The sequence below is a fragment of the Podarcis pityusensis genome, assembly GCF_964106645.2.
Source record: "Podarcis pityusensis genome assembly, chromosome: 3".
NCBI classification, from domain to species: Eukaryota; Metazoa; Chordata; class Lepidosauria; order Squamata; family Lacertidae; genus Podarcis; species Podarcis pityusensis.
In genome coordinates this window covers 74,000,409-74,014,100 of record NC_138026.1, presented here as the reverse complement: position 1 = coordinate 74,014,100, position 13,692 = coordinate 74,000,409, and the positions used below count along the sequence as shown (strand labels likewise).

The following is a 13,692-nucleotide window of genomic DNA, read 5'->3' as shown; positions in this document are numbered from 1 at the left end:
TACACAAGTTTAAATCTCACTGATTTCAGATGTCTAAGATGTTTATTTGGGGGGATTATGCTATTAATAACTACTAGGATCACATTTTTTCTTTCACTTAACAAATCAACTGATTTCATTGCCTGTGCTTAGTTCCTTTACTGGATTTAATTCAGTGCTGAATGCCAAACAAACAATAGCACACAGAAGGAGAGAGGGGGGAAAATTAAAACACCCACAAATTATCCTGACAGCCAAGTTTGATATAAGTAAAGAAACACAAAAGAAAAAGTTTAATTTGTCCTGATGTTTTGTTTGTGGCTTTCTTTATTTCGATTTCCCACTAGTTTTGCTTGTTATGTACCATTGTGCTATTACTCCCATTTCACCTAATTCTTCCCTCAGTTCTTTGATGAGTCAGATTTGGAAAAATGCTTGTATGGAAAAGATTCAGTGCAACTATAGACAGAAACATCAGGAATGTGTTAGATCTCTTAATTAGAAGAACATGTTAACACAGTCTAAATTATCCACTCACTTCTTCCTTCCCTCCTTAAAAACTGTGGTGTTTGATCTCTGATGCCATAGTCACACATGCAAGTTTGCTGCATTTGGACCAAGAGTTCAAGCATTTCTTCCTTCTTTTCCCAGTAATAGGAATAGACAGAAATACAAAAGAAAATTAACTGATGCAGTGCTTTGAGATGTACACTAGATTTAAATTTCATAACAAAAAATTATGTAAAATATTTTTACATAGGCATCTTTTACTTTATGTTTGTGAGTATAAGAACTGTTTATAAGATACCTGTTAAAAAAATTCATTGTTTATTTCATTGTTTTTATTATTTGATGTTATTTATATATTTCTGTAGATACCGAAATAAGAGCATTTGTAAATCAGTACAGAAATTCCCCATGGCATCTACAGTGGAAATTACCAGCCTTTCAGCAGTCAATGAATTCTATTCTTGTATCCTCTTATCAGTTATTACCTATGTTCAGCATTCAGTCAGAAGCACTTAATTTGGAACAATTGGCATTAGCCTCTTAACATGATTACTAAGCTGCTACATGTGTTTTAGTCTGTAGCTTATTGTTGATTTTAATTAGTTTTGAATGTTTTTTAAATAAAAAATATGTCTTTTATTGATAAATTTTAATGTTTTATGTTTTTGTGTAAACTGCTTTGAGGTTTTATTACAATCAATTGGTATATCAATTTTGTTAAATATAAATAAATAAAATTAGTCCCATTTAGTTATGTGGAACTTTTGCACAAGTAAGCATGCATAGGCTTGCACCCTTAGCTAACTTCAGTTCTTTAATATAATGATATGATAGATTTATCTTTTAATATCATAAAAAGCAAAGCCATTAGCTTTACTATGCTGCTATTATCATGCTGTAAAATCATTAGTGGTATAAATTTGGAAACATGCATTATGATGATGCACCTTTGTCATTGGTGCTATTTCTACCAGTGTGTTGAACAACACTGGCTAGTAAAGTCAGGCAAAACTGCTTAATTTATTTAAATGTAGTGTGCATTTTGCTTGCATATGAAAGAGATGTACATACATATACACAGCTTAACAGAACTTTAACTTACAGAGTTAACAGATATTGTACTGGCAGCTGGTAGCAATCGAGCACTAGAAATCTTTGACCTCAATGTGGGTTGTAGTGCAGCAGTGATAGCGGATGTTCATTCTAGATCAGTTCACCAGATTTGCCAAAACAAGGTAAGCCTAAGATCTCTTAATAATTTTAATTAAAGCTTATATTCTAAATGGCGATGAGCATGAAAGACTCCTGTTCATAATGGCACTCCCTTTCTTGGAAAGATTTAGAATTTTACATGTCTAATAAATTGGATAGGGAAGCATCAAGCTCTACTTCTCAACCCACATCGTTCTCTAGCTTGTTGCTACAGTGTTGTTGTTGTTTAGTCGTTTCCGACTCTTTGTGACCCCATGGAACCAGAGCATGCCAGGCACTCCTGTCTTCCACTGCCTCCCGCAGTTTGGTCAAACTCATGTTTGTAGCTTAGAGAACACTGTCCAACCATCTCGTCCTCTGTCGTCCCCTTCTCCTTGTGCCCTCCATCTTTCCCAACATCAGGGTCTTTTCCAGGGAGTCTTCTCTTCTCATGAGGTAGCCAGAGTATTGGAGCCTCAGCTTCACGATCTGTCCTTCCAGTGAGCACTCAGGGCTGATTTCCTTAAGAATGGATACGTTTGATCTTCTTGCAGTCCATGGGACTCTCAAGAGTCTCCTCCAGCACCATAATTCAAAAGCATCAATTTTTCGGCGATCAGCCTTCTTTATGGTTGCTACAGTAGTTCATCTGAATTACTCTCTATTGTGATGACCATAATTATGAAAAAGGAAAGCAACACCATGACTCAGTATGGGAAACGTTTTGTGAGTTGGAGAACTGGTGCTAACTTGCATATTCTATTTGAATATGGGTAGCCAAGCATATAGCGGCATAGTCAGTGTGGTACTGTATGATTTGGCATCTGCTTTGCCAAATGTTCTGTTGTGCTCTCAGACACCCAAAAGCCAGAGGCATAAGCAGCGTTGCAACATGTTTTACACGTATGTTCCAGAACATTAAGAATTAAATAAGGATAGTTTTGAGTGCCTATTGAATGTGGTCCAGATATCCCATTTATGAATGCTCATATGATTGTGTGTGCACGTTGAGGGATACTATGCTGAAAAATTAAGAGTGCAGTTCAAGTTCTGAAAGCCAGCGGTAGAAAGTGAGAGGCCTCAAAACATGGTGTTTCAGGCAGGGCACCATCAGCTTTAGATCTGCTGGATCCAAAGCTCACCAGCTATGCCAGCCTTGGGTTGGCATAGTGAGGCAAATGCCCCCCCCATTAACTATGCTTGGTGTGAGGTAGCGGGGCTTGGGATACAGTGATATACCGTACTTTTCGGACCATAGGACGCACTTTTTCCGTCTTAAAAACTAAGGGGAAAAGTCGGTGCGTCCTATGGAGCGAATGCAGGGGGCAGGCAGGCAGGAAAAGCCCCCAAGAGCCCCACACAAGCTTCGCGTGGCTCTTGCGGGCTTTTCCCCAGGAGGGAGAAGGGACTGACACCGCCAGTCAGTCCCTTCTCCCTCCTCTAGAAAAACCTTGCGCAACCTCTCCAGCTGGGCGGGGGAGGCTGCGCAAGGCTAAAGAGGAAGCCAGGGAAGCGAGCGCGATCCATCCCGTTCGCTGCCCTGGCTTCCTCTTTAGCCTTGTGCGCCTCTCCAGCGGGGGGAGGGGGGAGGCTGCGCAAAGTTAAAGAGGAAGCCAGGGCAGCGAGCGCGATCCGTCCCGTTCGCTGCCCCGGCTTCCTCTTTAGCCTTGCGCTCCTTTCCAGCTGCGGGAGGCTGCACAAGGCTAAAGAGGAAGCCAGGGCAGCCAGCGCGATCCACTAGAGGTAGATCTTAACCCTTGCCTCACCTGGGAGCTTCTCTGGGCAGGAATTCCCTCAGCTTAAGTGGGGTGGGGGAAGTGTGGCAGGTAGGGGGGTACCTACCTAGACACTGAAGCCACATGTCTCTCCGATGAAAATTGGGAGTGGGCATTGTGTGTAATGGCTTGGATCTCCTGCCGCAGAACTGTAGGACTGTATAGAGTTGGGAGGGCCACCCGAGGGTCATCTAGCCCAGCCCCCTCACAATGTAGGAATCACAGCTAAAGAATGCCAGGCAGATGGTCCCCCAACCGTTGCTTAAAAGCCTCCAGTGGTGGAGACCCCCAACACCTTCCGAGGTCATAGAATTGCAGGGTTGGAAGGGAACCCTAGGAGTCATCTAGTCCAGCCCTGGTGGACAGTGGGCGCAATCCATCCCGTTGCGCAAGGCTAAAGATGCTGCGCAAGGCTAAAGAGGAAGCCAAGGCAGCGAGCGGGATGGATCGCGCTCACTGCCTTGTCTTCTTTAGCCGCGCTGGAGAGGTTTAGCTCCTGGCTGGAGAGGTTGCGCGGCTATGGATCCCACTCGCTGTCTTGGCTTCTTTGCTCCTTGGGGCTGGGGGGGGGGACCCGGGCTTCCCCCGCAGCCCCGAGAAGCTCTGGGAGAAGCGGACAGGCTGCACGCAGCCTGTCCGTTGCTCTTTGGGGCTGTGGGGGGGGGGTTAATATTTTTTTCCTTGATTTCCCCCTCTAAAAACTAGGTGCGTCCTGTGGTCCGGTGCGTCCAATAGAGCGAAAAATACGGTATCTGTTGCTCCACTCTATTTCACTTCACTACTGCACAGCCCTAGTTAGGATTGTTTGGGTAAACCATTTTGGAAATCCCTTTCAGATGTGCCACCACGGGGACTGTTGTGTTCTGCTGTTTACACACATCTGGCACACATATGCTTCACTGGATTTCAGCCACCATCTTCAGTCCCTTGAGATGTAACTCATACCACACCATACTCAGTTGGCATGCTTTACTTCAGTATGCTTCTTACAAGTAACTTGCAAACATTGATTTGTACCCTGATATTTATATTTACTTGGAAGTAAATTTCAGTTAAGCATATTTCTAAATATTTGATGCTTAGATCACAATCTTAGTTAAAAGATTTTTTAAATGCTGGATTGGCATCATTAGAGCTAAAACAACATTGCTATTATAAAAAATGGTCTCTCAGCAGTTCCATTTTAATCCCAATTTTCTTCTTGTATTTATAAAACGAATATAAAAATTCACTCTTGGCTAAAGCTTGGTAGTCAGAAGGGGGAAATGTTCCCAAATTTAATCTAAATAGATTCCACCTTCTAAGTTTCAGTAGTGCAAAACAGTTCCTGTGGTTTCCGATATTTCTTGTTAATCTATAAATCAAGGTTTTAAATGCAGTTTTGAAAGCTAAGTATTCTGTAATCTAGACTTTATTTTTTATTTCAATGACATGAAACTAGATCATTCTCTTAGATGTCTGCTACAGAGATAATTTTAACAGAACAAACTCCATTAAAAAGTTGCATAATCAGTCACATGGAGGAAAGTAAGTCCAAACAGCAGCTTTTTGCTGCTGTTGCCACCCATGTCTCCTGCTCCTGTCACATTAGTGGTATGCATGTGAGTATGCAGGTTCAGAACAGTTTGACACGGTGGGTAAAGTTTGGCTTGGCAAGGACATATCGTGGAACCACATCCTGGTTTACAGGTGGTATTAGTAGGAAGCGTCTATCCTCATCAATTTGAGCTAGCTGTCCTTAGCTTTTCCCTGTTTGGTTGCGTCACTGGTTATGCTTTCTCCACAGTTAAGGAACTGCAAGCTTTTTTAATGTTTGGAGTTCTGTTAATATATGTCCGCTTTCAGGTTATGAACATAGAGGCTGTTCAGCAAGATGACACATGGAAGGGAGAGGGAGAACTCATTTTTGCAAGGTTTCCAAATATTACATACCATTGAGGAAAGTGTTTGAAGTTGCCCTGAGGGTCACTTCACACTTCACTGTGGCTATGCCAGATTTCCTGCAGGAAAGTGTGAAAGGAAGATGCACATTTCTTCAACTTGATACTTGTGTACTGATATTTATGTGTCTGCCTTTATGGTTTATGGTTATTTTTTTACAATCTTTCCCAGTCTGCATCTGCATTAGAATTGTTTTTGGAGATTTTAATTGTTGTTGTTGGTTTTTTTCTTTTGTGCTTGCTGCCCTGGGCTCCTTTGGAAGGGTAGGATAGATATTTAATCATAATAAGAGCTAAAAAAAATACTAGGAAATAATGGAATAAATCCAGTACAGCCATAAACATTGTTTACACTCTGAATCAGCACTTCGGGTCCTATTTAATACTAGATATAGGATCGATTGAACTTTTATGCTTGTAGTTCAGTTTGCAATATGCAATGGAATTTGCATGGGGCCATTGGTAATCCTGTGTAAAATGCTCTTGGCATCTCATTAATGATGGTTGCCAGGTTCTGCGATACGTAGAACATAAGTTGTGGTGTTCAATCACTGGAGAGTAAAGTTAATGTCTTACATGACTGCCTAATATATTTGCTTGGGATGTTTTGGACTACAACTCCCATCAGCCCCAGACAGCATAGCCAGTGATAGTATAAGTTGTATTTTAAAACACCTGGACAGCACTAGGTTGGGGAAGGTTGTTCTAGAGAAACAACCCTGTAGGGGAAAGCTTCATAGGAAATAGAATGGTACTGCAAAAGCTATAGCAGCTTGATGAGCTGATTATGTGCAAGATTCTGATATAAGTGTTTAATGAAAGAAATGAAAAGAAAACCTCCCTATTAACACTTATTCAGAAACAATTATGCACAAAGATGTCTCTGTATAAAAAGTAAACTGACTTTTTATATTGACTTGCTATGTCCATAGACCCTGATTTAACCTTGGACTTGAAGTAATTTACAGTCATGGTGGTATTTTTTTTTCTAAACAAAGGGTTGCTTCTCCACTTCAATCCTGGGCAGATGACACAGAATTCACTGCATTTTCTAATTTGCCAAGTTGTTTCAGCAATATATACAAGAAGTTTGGGGATTACAGACATTTTGTGATATTGTAGTTGTTCCTCATGCCCAGTTTTGTCTTCCTGCTGTGCTTAAGCTCATTGGTTAAGCTACAGACAGCAGTCCGTCCTCAGTTCTGAATGTCTTTTCTTTTGTGGTTTTAAAGCAGTTCCTTAGAATGACTTTAGCATAGGTTTTGTGGTTTTCTGAGAGCCTGGTCTGGTATAACACTTAACTTTACTAAACTTCTGCAGTATTATTTGTAATACATCGATGCTTTGACTTCTTCTGGCTTTTCTTTTTCCTCTGTCAGCAAAGTGACTTCAAGTTATTTAAGTAGAGCACATTTTGAAGCTGTGGACACACATTCATATGGGGAGAGAAATTGGAGCTTGTTTTTATGGAAAATTGAAGATTACAATCCTAAATCAACTTTTGCCGTTTTGTAACATACATTAAAACTTTTAAGTAAAATGCTTAGTGGTAAAACTCTATGGCCACACTCCAGCAAGTCCCTTCAGATGGAAAAGCTTTGGAAAGCTGCTGTTAGAAGAATAAAAAAGATGAAATCCCACCGAAAGCAAAAGTGATATTTCTCTGGATCATAGCCTATAACAACTACATGTTGATGAGATAGATGAGATGCTGACTTTTACATCATATTAGTATAAGTCAGACAATCTCTTTTATGTAAAATTATCAAATCAGCCTGTAGTTAATAAATCATTCATTTTTAATGCAACATGATGCCCCAATTTTCCTTATATGGTATCATTACGTATAAAATCCATAATTGTTTTGTTGTTGGGCACAAAGGCCATGATCCAGCACAGTTGTAAAGTACACTCTTAAACTTGTTGTTATTGGTGGGCTTAAACATACTTCAGTCTGTGTTGGACTATGGATACCAACAGAATTTCCTTGTTTCAGTATCCTTCTGGTAGGAAAATATGTGGTGAGGGGACACCTAGCTACTTTAAATGAATTAAAATTTCTAGGGCTTGATGAGCTACACCCAAGGATACTAAAGGAGCTTGCAGATGTAATCCCAGAGAGTCTGTCTACCATTTTTGAGAACAGGTGATGTCCTTGCAGACTGGAGGTGAGTAAATGTTGTCCCCATCTTAAAAGGGGGGGGGGAGTAGGCCCAAGTAACTACTGACCAGTCAGCTTGATGTCGATACCAGGAATATTCTAGAACAGATAATTAAACAGGCGGTTTGTGAGAACTTAGAAAAGGATGCTTTGATTACTAAGACTCAGCATGGGCTTCTCAAAAACAAGTTATACCAGACAATTCTCTTTCTTTAAAAAAATAGAATTACAAGCTTGGTGGATCAGGGGAATGCTGTGGACGTAGTATACCTTGATTTCAGTTTGGCTTTTGACAAAGTCCTCCATGATTTTCTTATGGAGTAGTTGGTAAAATATGGGCTGGACGAGGTAACTGTTACATGGATTTGTAGCTGGTTGACTGACCAAACCCAAAGTGTTCACTAATGGTTCCTCATCATCTTGGAAGAAAGTGACAAGTGGGGTGCTGCAGGGATTTGTCCTGGGCCAACAACTTGGAAGAAAGAATTGAGGGGTGCTCATCCACTTTGCAGATGACACCAAACTAGGAGGTCGCTAATGCTGCAGAAGACAGAATGTCTAAAGGGCAGTCACGTGTTAGATGGAGCAAGCTTGTTTTCTCTTGCTCTGGTTGTGGACTCTCCTTCCTTGGAGGTTTTAAAGCAGAACTTGGATGGCCATCAGTTATGGATGCTTTAGCTGAGATTCCTGTGTTATAGGGCGTTCCTTCCAACTCTGCAATTCTATGATTCTATAATCCTCCAATGCTGCTTATGTATATATGGCTCACAGCTAACAGCTTGCACAATACTATTCAATGTCTCTGAGGCTGAACAGGAATATAAATCTAGGTTTCCCAGTTCAAAGCCCAACATTAGCCAAGGAATCACACTGTCTCTTAAATTAAGGTAACTATCATAAATATAATTGCTGGTTCTTCCTTACCAGTCACTTAGAGGAAGTCATTTCTTCATTCTACAGCAGACAGAGAGAAGGGAAGAACACCCCTCCTCCTGTCTGTGTTGAGACCAGCTGCCTTTGAGTCTACCTTAACTGTCATTTACTTGCAACCATTCCATCAGGCTACATGAACTGTTAACTTCCCAGTTGCTCATTACAGAAACTATAACATTAAGAATTGGTACCTAAGTTTACTTTTTTCCTCTTCCCTACTCGTCCCCTTCTCTCTTTTGCATTGTGTCTTTTAGATTGGAAATATGAGAGCGGGAAGTGCCTTGTTTTTAATAGTTACGTAAGCCACTCTAAGAGCCTTTTTGGCTGAACAACAGGATAAAAATGCTCTAAATAAATAAAAAAATGTAACTAAATATTAGCAATTGCCACAAACTATTTGAGGTTGTTTGTCTGAAGTTGTGCTTGCTGATGCATATTTGATTTGTAACCTCATTCTAAAAATGTGCATATACCTTTAGCAGGAAATGGTAGTATAGTTTTAGTTCTCATGTTAAAACTAAGGACTAAACTGCGTCGATTGTAACTATGTTAGAGACATGCCTTTAACTATGTTAGGGGCATGCATTTGACTCTTATCCATGTTAAGCATAGAATCTTCTGCAGAAAAATAACAAAGAGCTTTTATTGTTCTAGCTGTGACTCACGCTAAGTATTATCTTATGCACCAAAATGCATATGGCTGGAATATGGATTCAGCAGTAGATTTGAGTGTCAGATAATATCTAATGCACAGGTAGTTAACCTTTTTATACCTACCACCCACTAATGCATCTTTCTTGATGGTAAAATTTCCTTACCGCCCACCAGTGCTCGATGGAAGGAGGATTCAGCTTGTGCCGTAGAACCCCCTACGGCCTACCTAGAATCCGGAAACACCCACTAGTGGGTGGTAGGGACCAGGCTGACAACCCATGATCTAATGTATGCCAAAGAATTGAGACACCAGTTTGCCATCTTGGAATAATTATGCACAGAGTAAGATATGCTATCTTATCTATCCTTCCACTGATGTATGATAAAAGTGCAGGATATTATTTATGCAGAGATAACTTTGTCTGCTGCTGAAACCAAACATCATCCAGTAAAGAGCCTTACAATTACTTCGAAATAACATTGATTCCAAAGCTGTTGAAGATGCAGCTGCCATTGTGATGAATATACCTTTCAGATGGTTAATAGAGCAACAATGCCTGGTGAAAGAGGACAGCTTCTTTCACTACAGGGATCTGAAACACATTTACCCATCTCTGTTTTATGAAGAGAATCTTGGAGGTTGCTTTTCATGATTGTTTTTGACACAGAAAAGGTTCATGGAGAGGCGTAGCCTTGCAAATCTGTGTTTTAGTTGTGATCCCTGCATTGCAGGGAGTTGCATTAGATGACCCTTGGAGTTCCTTCAAACTCTGCAGTTCTATGATTCTTTGAAATCTGGAGCTAATTTGGGGCAATAACATTTAATAACAGCACTTTGGGTAGACCTTTCCATGACAGTTACTGATGTCGTGAGTTTTAACTTTTTTATATGGTTGTTATTATATGATTTTATGTTTTGTTGTTGTAAGCTGCTTTGTTTTTTGTGAGGAGCAGTATACATTTTTTTTTTAAATAAATAACTGGCCAATTTCAGTTAAGGAACATCTTTGTTTTTCTGGTATTGGAGAGGGAAAATTTGTGGACCATTTTCTTTCACAACAATCCCACAGCAGAACTCCGTCTGGAAGAGCCACTGGAATTCTGATACTTTAATGTTTAAGTGATGACTAGGACTTAACCTCATTGTACACAATGAGACTTAATTCTGAGTAGACACAAATAGAATTGCACTGAAAATGAGATCAATAGGAATTCAGAGAATATTTGTATGAAATGGCTATAAACTATTAATGGCAAGGGCTTACAGTTACTTCTTTGTAAGAAAACACAACATTGGTAATACCGGATCTTATTTCTTCTAATATTTATATGACCTTTACCAGGAAGGAAAATATCCCTTTGTCAATGCCAACTATTGGAAGACATCTCAATTCTCATTGCCAATACTTTCCACATTTGGTATACTGGGAATAACCTCTTAGTTTCTTCCTAATGATTTTCCTACCTACACTTTACTTCAGCATTGTCTGTGTTTTAGCTCCTGTTAATGTGAATGAATTTGTTTATTTTGCTTGTGACATGATACCTCTAATTTGGTGATTCAAGCAACTAGCCTTCTCAGAAGTTGTTGCTGCAGTAATTGAAAGCTGTTTCAAACAAGTGAAATTGTTCAGCCTTTGCTAAGATGCCTATACAATTTTTAGTGCAATTTCCTTGATGGTTATTATCTCTTGCGTAGGATTCAGCAATTTTAAACTAATGTTTTGCAGGGATCAGCTTTTAGCAGTCAGCAATATGAAGCTTACAATCTTTTCTTAACAACAGCCATTGGTGATGGCATCAAGCTCTGGGATTTGAGAACACTGAGGTAACAACAGTTTAATTGAGCCTGTGCGCAAATGCTAACTGTGACAAAGGTGGTTGGATTGTCACTAGGCACTACGAATCTAGAATAATCTCTGTTTTCGTGAACAGCAAAGCCCATTTCCCCCCCTCATGTTCAATTTATATGTCTCTTTTTCTATCATGTTTATGTGAATTCTTTTTAACATTTATGTGTCTGCATATGCCTAGATATGTACTGATGATTCTGCAAATTTACGTTTTGTATAGAATAACAGTTACAGTCCAAAGCACCAATAGACTCTGTAATATATAGAATCAGATTCTATTTTTACTCTAAACCATCCTATTCTGACCTGAAGCCTTCCAGATGTTTGGGACTACAGCTTCCATCTGTCCTGACCATTGACCATGCTGGCTGGAGCTAATGGAGTCCAAAACATCTAGAAGATGCCAGATTGAGGAAGGCTGCTGGGCAGAGCAATCCCAACCAGTCAATTATGCCAGAAGGCAAATGTGCTAGTATATGATCTTTGTAAATTTAAACTGCATCCTAATGGCTCCTCACCATCTGGGAGAGATTAGGTTGTGGCATATCCTGCTACCCCACACGCCTGGTTGAATTGACCTTCAGCTGGTGTAAGTGGCTTACCCTGGTATATCTACTTACACTGGCTGAGAGAAAACCTTCTTGCCATAAGGTAAGAAGGCAAGAGTTATGCCAGTGTAAAGGGCAAACACAGTGCTTGTTAAGAGTGGGAAATGAGAGTATTACAGCCAGGGAGAGTTACACTGCATCCTAACTCCATTCATTGGTCCCAACCACAGAGTTTGGTGTACACCATCAAAAATGCAAGTATAGCTAACATTTAAGCCACGAGAGTCAGTGGAAGGGCAGAAAATGCAGATTTACACTCCTCCTCCCCCAGCCCCTTCCCCAGCCAGGAGCAGTTAAGATACAGCTTATTTTTCGCTCTATAAGACGGACCCGACCATAAGACGCACCTAGTTTTAGAGGAGGAGAACAAGAAAAAAAATGTTCTCTCCCTCTCTGCGCAGCGCCTCTCCAGCAAAGCAGGAGGAGAAATGGAAGGGGCTCCATTTCTCCTCCCGCTTCGCTGAAGGGATGTTGCACAGCTCTCCCTCTCTGCGCAGCGCCCCTTCGGCGAAGCGGCAGGAGAAACGGAGCCCCGTCCATTTCTCCTCCCGCTTTGCTGAAGGGGCACTGCGCAACTCTCGCTCTCTGCACAGTGCCTCTCCAGCAAAGCAGGAGGAGAAATGGAAGGGGCTCCGTTTCTCCTGCCGCTTCGCTGAAGGGGCGCTGCGCAGCTTTCCCTCTCTGCACAGCGCCTCTTCAGCAATGAAGAGGCACTGCGCAGAGAGGGAAAGCTGCACAGTGCCTCTCCAGCGAAGTGAAGTCAGAACAGCAAGAGGGATCGCTGCGCAGCGAAAGCAGCGATCCCTCTTGCTGTTCTGGCTTCTGGGATAGCCGTGCCAAGCCTCTTCAGGGCAGGAGGAGCGTTCCTCCCGTTGCCCTGAAGAGGCTTCATGTGGCTATCCCTGAAGCCAGGAGAGCAAGAGGGATTGGTGCGCACCGATCCCTCTTGCTCTCCTGGCTTCAGCGATAGCTGCGCAGCCTGCATTCGCTCCATAAGACGCACACACATTTCCCCTTACTTTTTAGGAGGGCAAAAGTGCGTCTTATAGAGCGAAAAATACGGTAATTTATACAAGAGGTGATGGTGTGTATGTTACATTTCTTCAACATTTTAGAATATCAATCTTCCAGTTTGTAAATAGCCCTGTGGTTTATGCAGTGGGTGATATATAAATAACTTAAATAAGTAAATAAACCTGCCTCTTGGTAGATTAGGATTGCTCTGTCCAAATGCAGGAACATTTTTAATACAGGTGCACTTAACCAGGGAGATGGTTTAAGTCACATTTTAAAATCTATGTACATTTAAGAGTGCACATGGCGGTGAATCCTATTCTAAAGCAACGGAACTTTGGAATTAAGTAATGAAACACACCCTTTTAATCTTGAAAACCTTTTTCATCTTATCTGACTTGAAAAGCATTTCATATGCAGATTAGAGCAGAAGAACAGAAAAAACATATATGGGGAAAACGGTGTTTATTATTGAATTGTAGAGGATGTAGAAGTGAAGTGTGTTTGAAAAACTGCTTTGGAAGAATGTGGCGGCCAGCTTAATATCAGTTGATTTTTTGGTTATTGTTTTATAATTTAATCTTATCTTTTTTTAGAGAGTTTGTAAGAATGTGCCAAAATATAAAGGTTTATTACCCCTACCAAATGTCAAAAAGTAATAAAATGAGATACTTTGGGGTTTGGACTCTGTTACATCCTTATGCTTTTGTAATCAACTGGTCTAACTACAATTCATGAAAAATGAAAAATTGGAAAGTTTTTCACAGGTCACTTATCTGCTGCCTCCTTTTCAAACATTAATTTAAGTAAAGCAGTTGAATGGTAAAATAGTTAAAAGTAAAATCTGGGTAAGCAGTTTAACTGTATTGTAGCTAATGGCCTTGCTGTATGATGTGTTATTAATGTTGTCAGGTCTTTTTTATAAGAGTCTTTCTTTCCACTCCTGTTTTTTGTTTTCTCCTCCCTTATTTCTGTTTCCACACTGTTTCTTTCAGCAGCATTAGTTGATTTGATGTGATGTCATAATGAGATTGTGTTAGTTGGTGGGTTATATCCCCAGCTGTCATTGACTTA

At 40.6% G+C, this 13,692-nt stretch overlaps 1 protein-coding gene across 5 annotated transcripts in view; it reads left to right on the top strand.

Moving 5' to 3' along the window:
* Positions 1-13,692, top strand: part of WDR27 (WD repeat domain 27) — a 61,970-nt gene that overhangs the window by 22,543 nt on the left and 25,735 nt on the right. For 3 of the 5 annotated variants that reach the window (XR_013984424.1, XM_080999819.1, XM_080999820.1), the window contains exons 21-23: positions 855-952; positions 1,603-1,724; positions 10,874-10,971. Coding sequence is in view for 4 of the 5 variants with exons in the window: in XM_080999819.1 (XP_080855945.1) it covers positions 855-952; positions 1,603-1,724; positions 10,874-10,971 (318 nt within the window). In the remaining variant the exon portion in view is untranslated. Of the gene's footprint in view, positions 1-854; positions 953-1,593; positions 1,726-10,873; positions 10,972-13,692 lie in introns of those variants that run through there. The other 2 variants (XM_080999821.1, XM_080999822.1) reach the window with 2 other exon arrangements.